Source organism: Cyanistes caeruleus, chromosome 12 (genome assembly GCF_971803275.1).
Source record: "Cyanistes caeruleus chromosome 12, bCyaCae1.hap1.1, whole genome shotgun sequence".
Classification (NCBI taxonomy): Eukaryota; Metazoa; Chordata; class Aves; order Passeriformes; family Paridae; genus Cyanistes; species Cyanistes caeruleus.
This window is the reverse complement of record NC_141712.1, coordinates 21,871,234-21,892,430: the sequence shown is the minus strand read 5'-3', so window position 1 is coordinate 21,892,430 and position 21,197 is coordinate 21,871,234. Positions and strand designations below refer to the sequence as shown.

Here is a 21,197-nt window from a genome sequence, read left to right as displayed (position 1 = left end):
CATTTTTCAAATCCAAAACTATAAGATACCCAAGAACAACAAAAAATCGTATCACTAAAGAATTTTTAAGTTCTAAATTATCCAATTCTTTCATCCTGACATTGCCTTGTCCAAATATTGTATGAATTGTGGTTTACAAGAGAAAACACAAAAAGGGGAATGTGCTCAGTAGCAGTTACACAATCCTGAAATTGCTCATAAAAGGCAATACCTGGGACAGAAGGTTTAAGGAAGATTTCCCACTGCTTCCTCCACAGCTGCTCACAATGTTGGCTGTCTTGCCATGCAGATGTTAGTTGGTAATAAAGCATAATGACAAGGGACTAGAAGAGACATGCCAGAGACTACTTTCAATACACCCCAAAGCATCTCCACCTTTGCCAGGCTATTAATGAACATAAGGAACAGTGACATAAATGGCTGAAGCAATTCTGCTTTTAATTGACCATTTCCCACAGGGAGGGCACGGAGATGGACAGTGCTTGAAACACTTAAAATTAGATAAATGTATGCCTGTAATTACATAGGATTGGCTAATTTGAACCAAGTCATTCAGGAGCTTGCTTTCCTTCCTACAGAAGCAGATGAAAGGTTATCTGGCAAAGTCCTGAAATTGAGATGCACAAGATAGCATAAGTGGTATTATTTGACACAGACTCCTCCCCAGTGCTTTTGCTTCTGCTGTGGTGATATCTATGGCTATGTTTAATAAAAAGCAGCATATATGAAAGATTCCCAGAAAAAAAAAGACACTTTAACAGAACTAGTTTTTCTAGTTAAAGCAATGGGGCTGGGGGACACAGAAAATTCTTCCAGTCACCAGACAAAAAGAGCTCAGAGTTATGAAAGTATTACTTACTATACATTAGGGTTGTTTCAGCAACAGAAAAACAACCACAACATTATGAGAAGTGGAAGAGAAAAGCAGCACTAAACTTTTCCATGGTACTGCTTCGATTTCAGTTGATATTACTTTCACTGCAGGGACTATGGCTGGTAGATCATATCCTCAGATACTAGGATAGCACATCACTGCTTCTTTCCTTTTGGAGGGATATTGTTTCATGCAGCTCAGAATTTTAAGTCAGCAATGATCCTTTTCTGTATTTCAATAAAAAGGGGGATTCAACTCAGTAAAAATAAAGTATTCTCTAAATTGCTTTCCTTTTCACTCCTGTCTCTTTACAGCACATAAACTAGAGCGCGTATTTTTCTGGTCCTTGAACTGCAGAGGTATCTGCTGTAGACCAGAGCTTATTCCTGGATTCACACAGTTGCATGGATTCTCATGTGAAGTGCAGGTATTCCTTGGCATTCTTGACCCAACCCAGCAGAGCTTGGCTACGCAGCACTCTCCAGGCTTCTTGATAACTTAATGCAGCTTCCTTGTAGTCCCAGTAGGTTTTTAGAGTCTTCATCCTGACAGAAAATGCACAAAAATGAAAGCAATTCTATGATCCTGTTGAACATGAGGTCACAAAATGAAGAAAAAAAATCAAACAGCTAAGAACCTGACAACCTCCCATGAACTCTTCCATGCTACTTAGTGAAATTCTCTTCTAGGGAGATGCCCAGGCTCCTAAGCTAGACATTGTCATCAATCTTACAAAAGGAAGCAAAACAACTCTCCTAGCACTAGAAATGTCTGTGTTTGACTGTGTGACCACAGGTCACAGAAAACTCCTATGACAGAAAAAACTGCTGAAACAAAGCTAAAAATGTGGCTAGGGTGTTTTGAATTGGGTGGAAGCAGCCTTAGCGTGCTAGAAAACTGGCTGTAAGGGAAAAGGACAGAATGAACTGGACAGTTTTTTATTTTCCAACAAAAAACTAATGGGGAAAAATGAGAGAAGGGAGAAAATTTCTTTTCTTTCCCTAAAGCAGAAGAGACTCATCAGTTTTATTGTCATTTCCCTTCCTCAAGTAGCAACTATGCCCCACAGTCTCAGAACAACAATTGGTCACTCTGCTGAGCACATTATGCCAATGATTTTTAAAATAGGGAAATTCAGGTCTAGAGTATCTGAACAAAAATGCCTGTAAGACAATTTCATCAAGATTTTTTTTCCTTTCCTTGCATTCTGTTCCCAACCTCTTTGATTTCCTTTGCCAAAACATCTGTCAGCCACGTGTGATATGCAATGTTTACTTCTTACAATATGAAGGGAAGATCATAGGCAACATGACCTTTACCATCAAAGAGGAAACTACTACAGGAACCCGAATCTATGAGGTCTGAGAACCACTGCACTAACTTCTGCAACACGCTTTCATGCTCAAAGGCAATTATGATCACCCCCAAAAAACGCCCACACCTCCACCATAACAGCAGATTATCAGAAACTGTGATTGAGGCACTCAGCATTCTGTTATAAATTTATTTCTAAAACACTGTGATGTGCAAAGTAAGCCATATTATCTATACTTCAAACCTTGTGTTCAGAAAGGTGCAAGTGTGGAGAACCTATCTATGCTGTTGCTGAATATGGGAGATATAATCTCTCTTAAGAAACCTCCCCTGCACTCTTATCTCAGTCAATCCGTTTTCCTTCCTCCACCTTTTTCACATTAATCATATTCTGTGAAACTAACCTCTGAGCTACTCTCAAAAGTCCCATGTAAGGGCCCCACTAAAACTCTCCCCCATCTGGCTGGTGGAACAGTCACAGAACCCCCATTATCAGTACTAGATCTGGAACTGGAATCCTCCATACTGCAAACTGAGGAAGGAAGAATTACAGTAGAATCTTAATTGTGATGGCTCCTGACTACAATTTAAGAGAAAAAAAGGATTATTCATCCATTTAAAAAACCCAGCAAGAAAGTCAGGGCAGGTTTATTTTACAAAGTCCCTCTTAGATTCAAAGGGCCATATAGCCAGCCACACCTTGTACAAACAGCAGTGCCTGGAGACTCTACGGTGGATGCCACTGTATGACAAGAAAAGGTCATCACTTCCCCAGGTGGTGACTAAGGCATATTTTTTTTTCCTAACAGCAGGGAAAAAAAAAAACCCAGCAATGCAAAAAATCTCCTTTGTTACATTACCATCAAGTGACCTGCAAACAATACTGCAGAGAACTTTATGTAACAATTCAGATTAGCAACAGCACAACACTGTCCAATGGTGTGTCACCATTCCATTGGCAGTGAACATGGAAAGCATAAAAAAAAAAATAAAAAAAAAAGGGAAAAAAATAAAGAAAGAAAAACAAAGGATGGATTTATGCACCAGTAATTTCAAAATAACATGTGAGAGGGAATCAACAGAAGAAAATTAGGTATGATAGGTGGCAGTAACAGGTAATAAATAAACAACATTAGAGTTAGTCTGCCTAGAGAGATGAGTGAGAATTTAAGTATGGCACGGAAGACAGATCATAAGAATTATCACAAAGGAAGAAAAAAGGCGGGACAGCATCATACGCTACTATATGGTTCTTGATGAACTAGCTCATGCCAACCAAACGCCACCTCCTACCCTGTCTCATTTGAAAGCAAATAAACTAAATCCTGAAAAAACCCAAATCAATGAATGTCATGCTTAACATGTTAGACAAGCTATACTAGTATAAATACCTAAATTTGCTTTTAGAAGAGCCAGCAAAGTTCTAGCCCCAGTAGGCTGTCTATGTGTTCCAATTTAACAGCACCCACACAGATCCTCTGTGTGAAGAATGAATACAAAAGTCACCAAAAGCAGGAGAAGCAGCTTTAGATACACACACACCAAAAAACCAGAACATCAGAATCAGTTCCATGTAAAGCTTTAAATTCCCTGGTTCCTAAGTCTGACAGTGGACAACAGTAAATGAAGGCAGAGTTACATGAAGAATAACCCTTGTCCTAATATACCCTACAACTACAAAACAAGCAAATTTGAAAGTATTACAGAATGAGCTTTCCTTGATGGAGCGGAAAAGATGGAAGGCAAGACACAGAAGTGGACTAGAAGAGTCAAGGAAAAAGGAAACTGGCAGACAGCACAATTTTAGAGCCAACCATTTGTGGGAAGAGATAACAAGATACATTCGAATGTGAAGAAAATACAAAACTCGGTAACAGTTAAATACACAGAAGTTTAAAGAAACAATTTGAGAGTAGGATTTCTTATCTGAAGTTCATGCAGACTCCAAGGGGGAAAGAAAAATCAAAACATCAGAATACAGTGTAGAAAGGAAAACGGAAGATGAAAGAAACAGCAACACAAAGACACTTTTTCATTTTGCTTTTTAAGTAAAGAGGAGGAAAAACAAAAGAATTAAAGGCAATCAGCTGTACAAGCTGACTAATGAGCTAGCACCAGCATAAAACCAATATCACATCTGTGAATCAGCTGGACTTTGTCAGGAGAAGCCCAGACAGAAAAAATACAGTAGAGGACAAAAAAGTCAAAGGAAACAACAAAGCCAATGGTCTAGAAAAGCCCTGAGGTGAAGTGACTTTATGTAAGCAGCATGTGATCAGCATGAGTCACCTACCCAACAATGCACAAGTTCACAATCTGTTTTGAGGAAATTATGATGGCTAAACAAGCATGGACAAACTCTCACCCAAAAGAGGCTAAAAACTTTATATTTCAAACTGATTTAAGGACAAAGTCTCTCTACTTATAGAATCAATTGAAAGCATCTCAGCAATAGCATGGTCCATGTTGACATAAAAACTTTGAAACACTTATGAGGCACTTCTATAGACACAGAAGGTAACTCCAATCTTTAATTCAACAGAACTCAAAAGCAAGCAAGATCCATTAATTAAAGATCCAGGGTGCACTTTGGCTGAGTTTGTTACATCTACTGTCTTAGTACCATGAAAGGCTGAAATGGCCTATCTCCCCTGCTTCCAGTCACATATGCCTCCTACTTCCTTGGCATGGCTTTTATCTGTTTCAGATTTCCATTGGCCAGTTAAGTTCATTAGTCCAAGAGAAAACACAGAAGACAGGGCAATTGTTTTCAGCCACATTACCTAGTTGAACTGGACCATCATGAGAAGTGCTACTGATAGAAGGGAGAAAGCAGGAATCAACAGCCAGCAGTAAACTGCTGTGGGACCACGCCCATCAGCAGCTACAAGCAGTTAAACTGGCTCAAGAGTTGGGATAACTGCATCCTAAAGCTGGTAAAATTATAACTGGAGGTAAGTCTAAAATAAAATGAACCTCCTGCGGCAATGGATTTGGACCCTTCTAAGCCAAAGAGAACTAAGTTTCTGTACATGTGAAACTATGCTTTACTTTATAGCATACTACCAAATATATAATGCACCTAATGCTATGCCATACTGGATGATTACTGCAAGTAATTAACTCCAGTTTGATAAACCAAATTGTTTTTAATGATGTAAAGAAAAATTCCAATTATGGTTTCCTCAGACAAAAACTGCTTTATTTTCTCCCCGGGTCTCTGTTTCTGTAACATATGCATCGCAGTAAGAGCCCTATCTATCCTTACCAACCATATGAGAGAAAAATGCAGAAAGAGCACTATCTCACTCTTACTCCACCATACGCTAAGATGAAAACAGATTTTAACCTAGACTTAAAAAAAAAAAAAGGGGGGGGTTTACTCCTACTCAAGCTCTTCCTTCTTGTGAATCAAAGAAGTGGACTTTGATAGAATTACTGAACACCAACCAGATATCAATAACTCCATAGCAATTTTGGGATGCAGGGTTTGAATAGCACCAAGGGTAGAGAGCTGCAGGCAGCTGATCTAATAGCTCACAGTTTTCGAAAAAAGATACTACTTACTCATCTTGTATCTCTTTCCACATTTTTTCAAGTATCAAAGTTTAACAATGGACTTCTCTAAAATGAGATTCATGAGCATATACTGTATCATCACAGTAGTCTTTGGTTTCATTAACATATATTCACTCTTCTAAAGGTAATGATGATGTCTTTACCGTAGAGTGTCTGGTAGATCCTCTTGTGAAATACTTATCACCAACTTTTGGAATTTATGGAAGAGTTCCACTTTACAGATTTTGGATCTGATATAAAAAAAATTAAAAATCAGAAATTCTGATGGAATAAAAAAATCATAAATTCACTCCCTCTTATACCTCACAGCAGTACATTCCAGCTAAACATATTTGACAGAATATCAAAAAACCTCTCTACCCCATCCAAGCTGCCCACCTGCCTTTTCCCTTAGTTTTAAATGCTATATTGACAAAAAGCTGCATTGCCCCCATTCTCCCAGCCAGCAGTCACCAGTTTGCAGAAAGAACATTTTAATATCACACTGTTATCTTCATGAAATCACGACAGTGCATGAAACTGCACTGTCATCAATTCTGCAGTAAGGTTTAGCCAGAAGGACTAGTCCCGGAACAGATCAAACAAGCAAAGGACTCCGAAGGCTTTTTCGAAGTGTTAAACTTTGTATTATTCAAAAATAAATAAAAGAAGGAACACAAATATCTGGAACAATGCTGAAGTTTTCACAATGGTGACGAGGATACATTCAATAACAGCTGCAGGGCAGTTAAATACAAAGAGGCTCATCAAAATTAAAGTGAGTCAAAGTTTGAAAGATCTTTAGAAGATACTATATACATTCATCAGCTTTGAGCCCTTCTATTTCCCCAAAGAATGGCAACCAGAATCACTGCTTATAAAGCATAGTTTGGTTTTGAATGGCCCAGCTGTTTCCTCTATTTAATTATGTTTGCATACTTGTTTTAACAATGACTGATTCAGTTCTCCAAGAAGTGCAAGCTGATTCTCCAGAAGCACTGAAAACAAAATCAATCAAGAAAAAAATCTTCCTACGTCGGTAGCATGTATTTTAAGAACATCAAAAATGGCATAGTATCATAGAATCTCCATAAGGATCACTGAGTCCAACTCCTGGCTGAGGAAAATCCCAATAATCCCAGCATGTACCTGAAAGTATTGTCCAAATGCTCCTTGATCTCAGACCACTGTGACCACTGCCCCGGGGAGCCTGTTCCAGCACCCAACCACCCTCTGGGTGAAGAACCTTTTTGCTAATATTCAGCCTAAACCTCCCCTGACACAGCTCCAGCCATTCCTCGGGCCCTATCGCTGGTGACAAGAGAGCAGAGAACAGTACCTGCACCTCTGTGTCACCTCCCAAGGAAGTTGTAAGCCTGCTGTGAGGTCTCCCCTCAGGCTCCCCTTCTCCAGGCTGAACAAACCAAGTGACCTCAGCTGCTCCTTGTAGGGCTTCCCCTCCAGACCCTTCATTATCCTGATGGCCCCCGCTTTGGACGCTTAGAGCTTTATCTTGTATTCCTGTGCCCAAAACTGCCCCTAGGAGGTGAGGCCACACCTGTGCAGAGCAGAGTGGGACAATTCCCTCCTTCACCTAGCCAGCAATGCTGGGCCTCATGTCCCCCAGGATGCAAGTGGCCCTCCTGGTTGCCAGGAACAACTCATATCCTACTTGCCATCAGTCAGGATCCCCAGGTTCTTTTCTGCAGCTGCTTTCCAACCTCTCATTTCCCAGTCTGTCCATACATACAGGGTCACCCTGTGCCACGTGCAGAAACTGGCATTTGTCTTTGTTAAACTCTGCATGGTTGGTGATTGCCCAACCCTGTTATTTGTCAAGGTCCTTCTGCAGGGCCTGTCTTCTTTCAAGGGAGTCAACAGGTCCTCCCATTTTAATGTCATTGGCAAACTTATTTAGTGTACCTTTGAGTCCTGCATCCAAGTCATTTATTAGGATGCTGAAAAGCACTGGCGCTAAAACAAGAGCCCTGCTGAACTCCATTAGTAGTGATGGCATACAAAGATGCTCTAAATTTTAATATTCAAGTTAATCTGTCAAAATTTCATCTTGTAGCTGTTCGTGATTTAGTTAATTAAGCATTAACAAAAGCACATACCAGACATTTACTCACAAATTCCTTTTAGTCAATCAGCTTTACCTTCCTTGGTATTTAATGTTATCTAGCATATTGAAAGGGGGAAATAAAACCTCAAACAACACTTCCCAGCAATCATCCTGAGATTTCTTGAGAGGAAGAAGAATGTAGAAATACAAGTCTTGTTTATTATTTACCACCACCAGTTCAAATAAGGCTGTAAATTCCTTATTTTCAATATTAAAGTTCTTTTGTGACTGTTTACCTCAAAAGCACGGATAGTTTACTTGTTCATTGACATTGTTTTTAATCCTGATTTCCTAAGGAAATGAGATGCTTGTAATCACAGTCTTCTAGGCTCTAATAACTTTTGAAAGTTTTAGTGAATTTCAAGCACATGTTGAGAAGAGGATCTTTCAACAATAATCGAGTTCTCACACTTTTGTGCTGTCAGGTAGCAGATGGCTCTCAAGTTTTAGAGCTGATGCACAAATGCTATGTAACAAATTTAAGCCTACTGGAAAAAGGGGTAGCTGGTTTGTTTGATCTTTCATATGTCTTCTGGAATACATACGGCACACTGAAAATAAATATTCTACAGTGCATACAGAGCCCATCTTAAAAGGTGCACTTAAAGTCACTTAGGTCACCTGTATTAGAAATACCCCAGACACCAATGCTGGTCACAAACCACAAAGTTCCTGGCCCTCTTTTTTCCACAGAAAATTTGAGAATACTAGGATATACCTGGATAAACTTCAGTCAAATCAGGCCTAACTTCAAGAAGTTCAGACTGTGCAACTTGCAGGCATATGAATCAATTCTCCACAATAATTGTCTAAGCTGTACTTATTGTGCTATTCACCCCTTGTCACGATCATCATCATCATCCTCCCAAAAAATCCGGGAAACATGAACAATATGACCATTGATAAACTGGTAGTATAATCGGCCAACAGCTAATTTGAACCGCAATCCTCAAGCTGAATTTCCACAGAGCAATGAAAATTTTGGCCATCTCACCTTAAATGAAGGTAACACAGAGATGGGGAAATTTGCCTGCAGATGCTCATGAGTAATTCCTCTCTACCTCAAGAAAAATATGTAACTATTTCTTTAAACTATGGTTGTTGATAGAGGATTTCTTAAAGAGCACAGTGCCAAGATGACAGTTGGAAAGGTGAAATGTTCATGCTAGGAATGTGCTGCCATCATTTTGACACATTTTCAAATTTTGAGGAAGAAACTCATGTTTCAAAGCTACACTTTTAATGACCATACATGCAGGACAGCTGGCCTGATATTAAAGAAAAAAAAAAAAAATCTCTAGAAAGAGAACCTGCAATGCACACATTTCCTTCAGTCATCAACCAAAAAAAAACCCACAAAAAACAAAACAAAATAAAAACAAAAGCAAAAATTGTTTCCTTCAACAGTAAACATCCTTTCAATAAAAACTGATCACAGTCCCTCACCACCATTATCTATAATGTTCTCAGTAGTGACAAAGAAATATAATAAATTTGTTAATTCTCATTTAGCTTTCATTATTCCAATTGCCCTCTCTTCCCTTAAACAGCAACTCTTCCCTTCCCCCTGCTCTCTACCTTCCCCCTTCTTCACCATTCCCTAGATTTCCTCCCGCTCTGACAATATCACATGAGCTGACAAAGACATGCAAGATAACACTCTCATACCTACTCTGATGGCTCCCAATCCCCTTCTTTGTTGTTCCCTGGCGGAAGCCGTCTGAGGTGACATCCAGAGGTTGTTCAGGGACTGCACTCCAACTGATAGCTGTTAAAGAAATTGTTATGAACAAGGGAGATGCTCTTATCACAAAAGCAGAACCCAACAGTTCCTTTCATTCTATTTGTTCCTGTGTTGCTTCCCAAAATAATTCAAACTAGAAAGAGTACCATGGTTTTCTAGTGCCAGAACTCCAGCATCTGAAAGAATGCTCGATTTAAAAACATGAAAACACACACACACAGGGCTTTCATCTTAATTAGATAATTTAACAATCCATGCCTCTAAATATCTGGCCTTCAGCTTTGTAATTCTCCATTTCTTAGGGGGATTCTTTCTTTTGTGCATCATGCCTGGACAATGTATGAAGAAATTTCCAAGTTAGATGCTTATTTTCACATCAGGCTGTGAAATACTGCTCTAAACTACTTGCACCAGTTCCTCTATGTTTTCCTTCTTAATTTAGTTTCTGCTATTATTTTACTGTGTACTCTAAGTAGTTTCATGTGTGATAACTGACATACACCAAATATTTGGAGACTTTACTTGAAAAACATTATTAGCTAGTAGTCAAATAAAAATGATTTGTTGGAAGAGATAGCAAGTGCCAACAGCCTTAAACTCTACCCCGAGTCTGCGAACTTTGTGATCATCTCAGACTGTAAACTTCTTAATGCTGAAGCTCTGCATACAATACCTTACAATTTCTAAGTAATCAGCAAAGCATCAGCAGCATGTCAGCAGAAACTGACATGTCCAATCTGTTCCTCCGTAGCATAACAGCAGGTTCTTCAATTTCTGCTACCATGAGACAGCTTCTGTCTCCTAAATTCTCCCTCTTCTCTGTGTTCCTAACAGGCAAAACAGTTGCACATTGCATTCACTCTTAAGACCATGCTGCTATTCAGGATGCTCAAAGACTGCTTATGTTACTCACCCTTGTATTACAATTCAGCTGTATGCAGCAATTGTATTCTGCTAAATCCCGACTGTACTTACACAGGGATTCAAGAACAATGCTGTATTACTCTTAATTACTCTAAATTACCATCCTGTATAACATGAAAAAACGTTAGATACATGTCACTGGTATTAAATCCTCCACATGTGACATATCTAAAAATCACCTGGTTAGAAGATACCAGTTTCTGACAAGCAGATTCAAAGTTACTTAAAAATGAAAACATTTTCTATTCTTTCACTTCTTTCATAATTATCTCAAGGCACTGGTATCTTCTTAAAATAACAGCTGAAATGGTCCCATCAAGCATCCTTCAATACACTGTGTAACAACCCTAAATTTAGAGTTTATTCTGCTTTTCACCCCATGAAAAGAAACCACCTGACATAAAAAAGCATGCTAAGGCACCATTCATATTCATTTAACAAAATGACCTGAGAAGTGTACAGCAAGAAAGACATAGAGTGAATTTAGTCACAGCTGCTTTCAAGCCTTTTTGCTAACTCAACTGTCACTATTTTTCAATGACAAAATCTGTTTCCTATCTCACAAACTTAAAGTATTTTCCTTCCTGGCACTTGTAAATAACTCAAATTTAATGAATGTAAATTCCATTAAGGAACATTTTGTTTCCATTCTATTTTATCCCTAGCTCTATTGCAACAGAAAAACTTCCAGTTCTGGTTAAGACGAAAAAGTATACAACAGCAGAAGGCAGGCACGTCCAAGTTAAAGAAACTGCTTAGCCATACACATAGAGTGGCAGTTCAGTTTTTTGGGTTTTTTCCGAGTGAGACCATGCTGCTAAATCACATTGAGATTTAAGCATTCATTCATCACCATGACAAAAAATGCCATGCCCAAAATATCTATCAATACAACTTTTACACTATACTACTCTGTATTGTTTCTTCACTGACAGATTTTTGGAGCAATTACAAACATAACTCAGCATGGCAAGTCTTTTGTTCATTAGCAAGGAGAATGCAAAACTAACTGAAACAAGAAGTCTTTTGTTTTCTTCTTGTACTCGGCTTTTGTTTTCCCTGGCTATTTTCTGTCAGTGTTTAAATTATAAATTCTTAATGACATCAACCAAGTTTTTATTCAGTCTGAAAACTCCCTACTGGAAACTAGAAACTGAGACAAATACTATTAACCTGAAATTAATTTCTTGCTTTTCGTACTTTGCCGCTAGTATACTGGCAAGGAATGATGTTCCAGTCCAAACAACCAAACCCATCTCATTTCTATTTGGGCTTTTGCACACTGTTACCCAACTAGCCCGAATGAACTCACCTGCACTGCAAGGAACAAGCTTTGTTTTGCTGTTACTTTGAACTTCCTGAATTGCCTGATGGCTGTGTTCAAATTGAAGATCTGATTGCAGCAGCTTAACCTCCTGAGTGAGAAAACCATCTGGTAAAGATGAGATGTGCTGACACCTAAAGTAAACACAGAAAAATGCAAGTGATTTTCAGTATGTTCTTCCCAAACAAGACCATTTGCACAATTTTCCTTCATTATCTAAAATAAATTTCCTTTACATTAAAACTGAATTGAACATCAGTTATCTAGGTAAGACAGGAGGTTGGAAGGCATTTGTTCCCTTCAGAAAAATATTTACTAAACCTCAATGCCACATTAGTTTATTATAACCTTGTCCATCTTAAAAAAACTATGATGATTTGGTTTTTAAAAAGGTCTAGTTAAAAGCTATTATAATCAATTAAGTATGCAGGACAAAAACTGCAATACACCTCTGCAATCACAAAGAAAAATAAAAATAATAAAGTATTCACATAGTCAACTGCATTCCATTGGGAACTGTTTTATGAGCCTAAACATTTATAACCAAAGCCTAAAAACATACAAAATATACTTACAGCTCCATGTATAATCTTTGTTACCTTAAATTACTGTTCATACTGAATGACTTTAGGATCAAGTGAGGAAAATACAGCATATGTTTAATCACTACAATACTTAGAGCAAGAATTAAGACTGAGATTCATATTTTCAGATCCAAGAGTCTGAAGAAGTGCCTGACTGCACTAGGACTAACAAGGCTAAGAAAGTTCTTGTTACGTCTTACAGAACAAGGAAAGGATTATACAGAAAGCTCCACTGGGTACGTCACCAGAGTTTCTCCATTAATAGACTTATAACCTCTTTCATAATCATCCTAGAAGGATCATGGGTATAGAGGAAAGGAGTTACTAAACCAAGTCAAACCTTATGAAATGGTCTGCCACTTAAAAAGAATGGTTCAGCTCCCATGTTTTTTTCTTCCTTTCCTTTCCCTTCACTCTGCCCAAATCCACTTACTCTTCTCTACTGCTCTACTCCACTGACTTAGCCTCCCAAGCAAGAAAAACGTCTACTTCCTGTCCTGGTTGCTGGGATAGTTTGCATCAACTGAATAATCTGAGAAATAAGGCCAGTGCACAACAGATAACTTTCCTCATTTTGCACCAGTGCAGTTCATCATTCACATAGATCTTCCTTAAATGACACGTTGCGTTGAAAGCTCTCACAGCAGTGAGAAAAATCAGATCTTGGATGTAACTGAGATTAAAGAAGCAGACAAATTTTTACCACCATGAAAATTCTTATAAACTTTGCCTCTCCAGTATAACGCTTCTTCCAGCTGACCAGTACAAGCTGTCACATACTACATGTCCTGAACCACTTCAATAAACCAGAAAATAACTGAGGTGGGAGGGGACCTCTTGTAGGTCATCTAGTCTAACCACCCCTCCTCCAGCCAGGCAACCTACAGTCATCTGCTCAGGACAGTGTCCAGATCACCGCTGAGTAACTCAAAGATGGGAGATTCCACAACCTCTCAGCAACCTCTGCCAGTGCTCCATCACCCTCACAGTAAGCAAGTGTTTCCTGATGTTCGAAGGGAACCTCCCGTGCTTCAGTTCGTGCCCATCGCCTCTTGTCCTATCACCAACACCACTGCAAACAGCCTGGCTCCATTTTCTCTGCCACCTCCCTTCAGGTATGTATACAAATTGGTATGATGCCCACAAGCCTTCTCTTCCCCAGGCTGCATAGTCCCAGCTCTCTGCATATGAGAGATTCTAAAAATCCATTATGCATCTTCAAAGCCCTTTGCTGGCCTCTCTCCAGTATGTCTACATCCCTCTTGTACTGAGAGGCCCAGAACCAGACACAGCCTTTCAGATGTGGCTTCACCAGTATCAATCCAGGGGAAGGATCATCTCCCTGGACCTGCTGCAATACTTTGCCTGAAGTGGCCCAGGACACCATTAGCCTTCTTTGTTGCTAGAGTCTGAGTTGGAAGGCACACTACTGGCTCATTTTCAACTTCACATCTAGCAGGAACCCCTAATTCTTTTCTGTGAAGCTGCTTTCCATCTCGGCAGCCACCAGCATATATTGGTACATGGGACTGTTCTTTCCCAGGTGCAGGTATTCACTTCCCCTTACTGAACTTTATGAAGTTCCTATTTTTCTCCAGTCTGCAGAGGTTGCTCCGGATGGCAGCACAATGCCCCGGCCAATCAGCCACTCCTTGGTTTTGAGTCTTCAGCAAACTGTCTGGGCATACAGTCTGCACCATCACCCAGATGACTGATTAATGAAGATATTAAGTAAGTTTGGATCTAGTATTGATCCCTGGGGTACATAGCTACTCACACCTTTAACTACACTTCACCCAATGATCACTACCTTCTGGGCCCAGTCATTCAGGATAGTTTTTAACACACATGTCTGCTCATCCAGCTCACACTTGAACAGATTCTCTATCAGCATCTTAGAAGACATATTATCAAAAGTTTACTAAAGTTCTAATACTTGTATGACACGCATTGTCTTCCAAAGCTCACTGTTTCCAGGCACAGCCTAAGGGGAGCACTTACCTTTCAATAACTGCTCTCTGCATAGCTTCTTGGCTATACGGACACTTCCCCACTACAACTGCAGACAGATACACTGGATACTGCAGAAAATGCATCAGAAGAGCTCCTTGACACCCTAACACATTCCAGCGAGCCAGTTTATCACTGCAGGACATAGAGCATGTTCGGTCTCCTCGACCTGGCTTCACTCGTAATAATCCTACACAGTGGTACCCCAGTCCAGGTATTCGGGCATCATCCAACTCTCCAGGTACACATTTTGCTCCAGTTCTATGAACATCTACTACCCTTGGTCTCACTAAGCCTGTCTCATTAGTTGTTTGCATCTCTGCAGAACATTTACAGCTCTTTTGATTTGCGTCTTTTTGTTTCACAGATTCATGAACAGCCAGGTCTTCAGTGATTATGGAAAAACAATCAGCATCATCACTTTTCATTCTCTTGATTATATGATTACTTGCCATCTTCTCTGATTTCCTTTTATCTTCTGGATACAAGTGATTATGGTTACTTCTGCATTCTGCAGATTGTCCAACGGCATAACCTCCAGTCACTGGCTTAGAAAACTGGTTCTGTGGTTCACTGATTGGAAAAATAGAAGCATCTCCACCTGGAACAAAAGAAATAACATAAAATTGGCCAAAAAAACATCTTGTGACTGGAACACATCATGCCAGTAATATTACAACTACTAGTAGCTTTCACAGATCTGCACTCAGGAAAACTTAACTATGAGAACACATTTTTGAAACAACATCGTCCTGTGCAACACTGAATCAAATCTCACTGAAATTTGAGCCAACTTAATTTCAAGCTCTGCATACTATGTAAGAAATAATCAAGAAAGTAAAATTTACAATATATAAAGTAAAAGGTAATAGAGGCATTTGACAGACTCCATCAGTGCTGAAGACTCACAGGAAAACCAGCCTGATCTAACCTAACAATATGAACCTCAAAAGAATAATGAAAGAATAATCTGTCAAGCAAGGGTGAAAACCTTAATCTGTATCACTGAAACAAGCTCAGAACCAAAATTCTGAAGCACAGTTCAAAGCAAAGCAAGCCTGGCAGGCCTGCTGATTTATATGAGAAATTTCTCACAATGTGAGAAAAAGAAAATAATGAAATTATTCTCACCAATAAATTTGAAGACATAATTTCTATTCTCAAATGCACTAATGAGGAAAAATAATATTGCATATTCCAGAAATGCACTCAAAATCATGAAGATGTCTGTGGAACCAATTCAATCTATGATGTACTGATAAGGCATATTTTGAGAGCTCTTAAAACTCCTTTGCTCTGTAGCAGACTAGCAGTTAAAGAACACACCAGTGAGAGAGCATGGTAACATCAAGATGCCCAATACATTTGTAGACCAAGGGGCCCCATTCCTTCATTCTGTCAACAGGTCTTCAGCTTTGTGGTGCTGGTTTTTCTAAACATATAAAGAATGTTTTCCAAGTTTCATTACATTCCCTAAGAAACGTTGTCTTGGGGAGCTAGAGATGTTTCATGAATGGGGCTTTTTTTCCTGTTTTTCAGGAGTGTGGTTTTGGTTTGTTGGGGGGTTTTGCATGAGTTGGTATTGGCTCTTCTCCTCTGTTTTAATTTTTTGCTTGGTTTTGGTTTTTTTGTTTGCTCGTTGCTTTGGGGGGTTTTTTGTGTTCATTTGGGTTTTTTATTTTGTTTGCTTTATAGGGTTGGGGGTGGCTGTTGATTGGGTGTGGGGTATCTTTTGTTTGGCTGTTTTTAGGAATGGTGGTAAATGCCAGTATTTTTTATTAAAATTTTAATCCATGGAGATAATGTTTGAAACAAAGCAACTAGGCAATATGGCAGGACCTCTGACAAGTATGTTATTTTCTGGAAAGAAAAATAATAGCTATTATTTTTTAAAATTAAACATTCCACTATATAATGAGCAGTACATCAGACTTACTGAGTTCTCATTAATCACATCCAGTGAGATAAAATGCCAAATGTATCTGTGGAGCACCAGTCAGGTACATCTTTGGGCACGTATCGGTACATGAATTACTTCCTCGTTCTCAATCCAGACCAAAGACAGACTAAAGAAAGACAAGGGGCACAAAAGATTCTACAAGCGGGAGCAATGTACTTGGTTCACTCCAGCATACTCACATGGGGTATGACTGGAGAAGAAAATAAATATGATATTTGGTTTGAGTTTCCATTTCCCAGTTTCAGTTCCCGGACTAAAGATACATTGCTGATGGGAAGCTGCAAGCCACAACTGATGGAGAAGATACCTGTTAGGCAGAAAGTTTTCATGAAACATTGCCTTCATTTTTGATGCATGAGAAGACAACAAAACTTAGACACCCTTTAGAGCCTGCTCTTTCCTGATGGGAGTCTATCAGGAGCCACTCAGTTATGCTTTTACAGAGATATGGCAACATAATAAATGTAAACACATCATTGGAACTTTAATAATAGACCTCAAAGAGTTAGATTCAGTGGAGTTAACGTTAACCATCACAAACTGTATAGATAAGGTTCTCTCCTCCCAATGTCTGTATATTTACCAACTCTGCAACTCATCTGATTTTTACGAGACTCAGTTTAGTGGCATCAAATTGCAAGAAACATACTAATTTCTGCAGAATTACTGTTCCCCTAGCTCAGTTCCCTGAACCAGTTTAACCCACGTAAACAAGAGGACTGGCATGTGGGAAAGAGCAAAAATTCTATCCTTGACTAGTAGTCATCAGATCTGCACTGACGTCACTTGAAATCAGATCCTAATTCTTCATACAAAGGCTACACAAGAACAAGGAGGAAGCAAGCTGTTGTGAAAAGGCCTTAACACTACCTAGAAAAATAAAAATTAGACTAAAATCCTGCTGACAACAGGAAAAAAGAGTGTTGCCCACACAGACGTAATGCAGTCTTTCACTACATTCTCATATCTAAAGATACAAAATTGGCTATCTCAGCCATAGGTCAAAATGATTTGTATCACAACAACTTCAGGTGGCACTGAGTAACAGCATTGAGTAAAACTTCATTCATGCCTCACCTCTGGAAGCTCCTCTTGGCCAAAATTTCAGCATGGCTGTCATTCAGAATATCTCCTAAAGCAAAACCCAAATGTGAATACTAAATCATGACTAAAAAGAAGACAAAACAAATAGCATTTGACATAGGACAGCTCTACATACTTGTTAGTATATGAATGTTTACCATTGGTTTTAGAGTATTTCAAGATATTTAAACTTCCAATCACCACAAAAGGAGGTCAACAGCCTATGCAAATAAAGGATAAAAGTATTCAGTCTGCTGCAAGTCAGAGACTTGTTTGAATACCAAATTTTAACTCTTCTGATACTGGAAAGCCTTTGAGTTGAATAAATACTACCCTCCTTCAAAATCTTCCTGACTTTTGTTTTCAATGGTAAATCTTGATATTCTCAAAATACTGCCAGAAAATTTCAAGTGTTTGTTAAGCTTTTGGTTGAATTTTCAACTATATCCTACAATTTAAACTTTTTTTCCTGCAAATAATTCTGGTATTTACTAAGTTTGCACATCTCCAGCTTTCCTACAGTATCTGCCTGTTATGGTGTATAAAGGAACAGGAGCGGTAGATCATCTTTTATTTCAGGGGTAAAAGGCCAAGTGATAGAAGTCCTCTCTAACAGTTTTAAAAGTTTAGAAGTGATCTAACAGATAACCATTAACATGACCTACCACCAAGTTAAAAATGTTATTATAAGAAGAAATATTTTCTAAATTTGAGATCACTGAAGACAAACAAAGGCAACAAACTAGTGTTACTTTTTTCCTAGTCAATTTTCTATTTAGACATTTAATATCTACATTGTAAATGGTACAACAGTTTAATCATAATTTTCCTAAATCAGTTAGAAAAATGTCTGCATTAAAACTTTTCTGAGATGGCCAAATCACAAGAAATAGCCCAAAAATCTAAGATACAGAATCTAGTTTCCTCTGTTTTGCTCCACTAATTAATTTCAAAATGAAGGACATTACAGAGAACATAAAGTAGCCTAAAACAGATACAGCCAAAACCCTTTCTCATATCTCACTCTATTCCTCCTCTGAAGTCTAAAGAGGGCAGAAACTCTGTACCTACATATGCATGAACACCTTTCCCGCTTTGCCACTTTTCAGCATTCATCATTACTATAGCTTCTTCCCTGTCCTAGCAGAGGAGACAGATACATCATGAATTTAAAAATGGACACATAGAGCAAGGAAAGCCTCCTGCAATACATAGTAAGAAATTGTAGTTGTGAGAAGCCATGTATCTATCCCATACATTTATTGTACAACACTTAAAACTATTTAGGAGTAATATGCCGTAAAGAAGAAAACATGCAGTAAGGGAGAAAAACCCTATTAGTATTTTCCTGCTGGTTAGTACCAGCAGTGGTACCTCTTACATCAGACCCCAACAAAACTAGACTGCAACAGGTGACCAAAGCACAATTATTTTGCTTATATTTTGTTTTGCTTATATGTTGCTTTTAGTTGTGAAATCTTTGAATATGTAGACTCAGGGCTGTCACAGTATAGCTGGCCTGGACTGGACAAAGTAAATCCGTCCATAACGCAAATACATTTCAGCTAGCCTAGTTCATATCTGAACATGTCCCTAGATAAGTTACAGGGGACCCTCAGCCAATCCCATCCAAGCTGAGAAGTAAGCACACCACTGGCCAGGAAGCTGGGCAGGGAGAGAGATATCAGCCAATGGCTGTCTAGTCCAGGAGATTCGAATTGGTATTTAAGCGAGTTCTGAATAATAAACAAGGCTGTTTGTCTCATGAGCACCTGGAGCACCAGTTGTGGGTTTTCATCTCCCAACCCATGACTGGCAGTTACACAGGGCCTAAACTACACATTTGCAGACATAAAGAGTTAATTCAGTTTTGAGGCAGCAAGTGCAGCCATTGTGGCTGCCTAAGCTCCTCTCTCATTGATGAATCAAAGTCTATCTTACACTTCTGGCTTCAATCCAGAAAAAGTCTGAGCAGAATGCCTTGGACATTCTCATTGATTCTATGATACCAGCAAGAAAGAAGGTAGCAGAGGTAGTCTGTTCTTGAATTTCACACCATACTTACCAGTTTTTCGCATTTTCTTTTGGCCAATGCATTTTGTTCCAGTTCCCATAGCAACAACTTCCTTAGTTACTGAAAAATAAACATTAACTGAAAAAACTATAGCCTGTAACCATTGCCAGAAACATTGCCAGAAACATTACTCTCCTGCAGTCATTCTGGTAAGACAACACACAGAACACAGAATAGAAGACCATATACAGAGAGGCACACCATGCAACCTTACAGAAAAGAAAACAGTATCAGATCAAGAACTGAATGCAGCAGGTAGAAGAACCAGTGCTAGCAAAAGTCTATGACCACATAGGAAGAATGCTTATACAGGCCTGATAAGTAAGCTAGGCAGCACACAGCAGACACTGCCATAGCGTTCCTCAGGCACATAAGAAATAATAAATATAGTATACAATCTGCCCGGCAACACTGAAGTGCCACTAAGGGAAAAGATGATGACGAACTAACACAAATGCAAAATGTAGTAACACAATAGGAGAGCAAACCTTTCTAGGATTCTATCAAATTAAACATGTTTTTTCCAGAGTTTATATTAGGAATTCAGGTTCTGCCTAGACTTTCACCACATATTGAACAAAAGCCAAATGAAGGCTTTCACTGTCTTGTTTACAGTCTGGGAAGAATGGCATTTCACTAAAACCACCTCTTTCCAGGCAGAAGTTGTGAATCACAGCAATAGCAAAGTTTACAGTCACAAAGAGTAAAGAATTTGGGTGGAAACTGCAATGGAATAGGAAAGGGTGTGTGCTTTTTTAAAGACATTTTAAAAGAACGGAAATAAAAAGAAAGCATCAAGAACCTTCTCTGCCTCTCCCTCCTCTCCCACCCCTATCCCCAAATCTCGTTCTTACCCTCCAGGTTTCCTGGACTATCGAGAGCCTCTCTTTGGGCTGCAGATTCCACTTTGACAACAGCTGCCAGGGAAGTCCATTCCCTGTTTGGATCTGGTTTCCCCTGCTTAGGAAGTCTGGTCCTATAATGCAGGTAACATAGCCCAGCGATTTCATTGGCTGACCACATGGCTCTTGACTCAAGTGCAGGTTCTACAAAGAATTGGATTCCCTCACAACATTTGAATAACTCCCATCTCTTCAAATCCTACCACCCTGTTCTGCATGACACTTTTCTGCACCACATTTCAATAACAAAGTTCTTAACTGCATCGTCCCTTTCAGGACTACTTACGGGAAATAACTTTTTCTAAATCGCAAGAAATAAAAAAAACAATGCCCGAGCCCTTAAGTGCAGCAGAAGGTGGGGCTGCTGGGTTCCCAAGGCTCCCACTATACAGCAAACAATCGCATGCTTCAGGCCGCCATCCCGCTGCGGTCTCTGCAGCACACCTGAAGCGCCTGGCACCATCCGCCTCCTTTCCAGGCCTCGCGCCCCTTGCCGAGAGACCCGAGGCAGCCCACGCTCCGAGGGCGCTGCCGCCGCGCTCAGGCGCACCGCACCTCCCACCACCCTGGGCGCAGTCCTTGCAGGCCCCTCCCTACCCACCGGGACACCGGCGCCGCTGCTCTTCGCCAGGACGAGCGGCGGCAACCAAACCTGCGGGGCCGCGCCGCTCTCAAAGCGCCCCGGTGCCCGCGCACGCGCAGCCGCCCCTCGCGCGTCAGC

General features: G+C 39.6%; 1 protein-coding gene across 3 annotated transcripts; it reads right to left on the bottom strand.

Moving 5' to 3' along the window:
• Window positions 1–417: 417 nt before the first annotated feature.
• ADAT1 (adenosine deaminase tRNA specific 1) lies at window positions 418–21,133 on the bottom strand. Of its 3 annotated transcripts, none has more exons than XR_015275514.1 (10): window positions 21,078–21,133; window positions 20,429–20,620; window positions 19,566–19,634; window positions 17,495–17,549; window positions 16,597–16,724; window positions 14,449–15,058; window positions 11,852–11,997; window positions 9,540–9,639; window positions 5,756–5,997; window positions 418–1,419 (listed from the first exon to the last, which is right to left on the bottom strand). XR_015275514.1 is itself a non-coding variant. In XM_023934395.2 (10 exons), exons 2-10 carry the CDS (start codon window positions 20,595–20,597, stop codon window positions 1,287–1,289), a joined length of 1,497 nt encoding a protein of 498 aa, XP_023790163.1. In that variant the 5' UTR covers window positions 20,598–20,620; window positions 21,078–21,133; the 3' UTR covers window positions 418–1,286. The 3 variants fall into 3 exon arrangements, 2 of the variants coding, with proteins under 2 accessions (XP_023790163.1, XP_086704227.1); XM_023934395.2 differs by having other exon boundaries at window positions 5,911–5,997; XM_086848101.1 differs by lacking the exon at window positions 5,756–5,997.
• Between the last annotated feature and the right edge of the window lie 64 nt (window positions 21,134–21,197).

What these genes read in the sequence shown, in the direction of transcription:
- ADAT1 (XM_023934395.2), bottom strand. Translation starts at nt 20,597, where the DNA reads ATGTGGTCAGCCAATGAAATCGCTGGGCTATGTTACCTGCATTATAGG. An exon ending in AAAGAAAATGCGAAAAACTG is followed by an intron (nt 17,550 to 19,565) that starts GTAAGTATGGTG and finishes GTTTTGCTTTAG; the next exon opens with GAGATATTCTGAATGACAGC. An exon ending in GCTTGTTCCTTGCAGTGCAG is followed by an intron (nt 9,640 to 11,851) that starts GTGAGTTCATTC and finishes TTTCTTTAACAG; the next exon opens with CTATCAGTTGGAGTGCAGTC.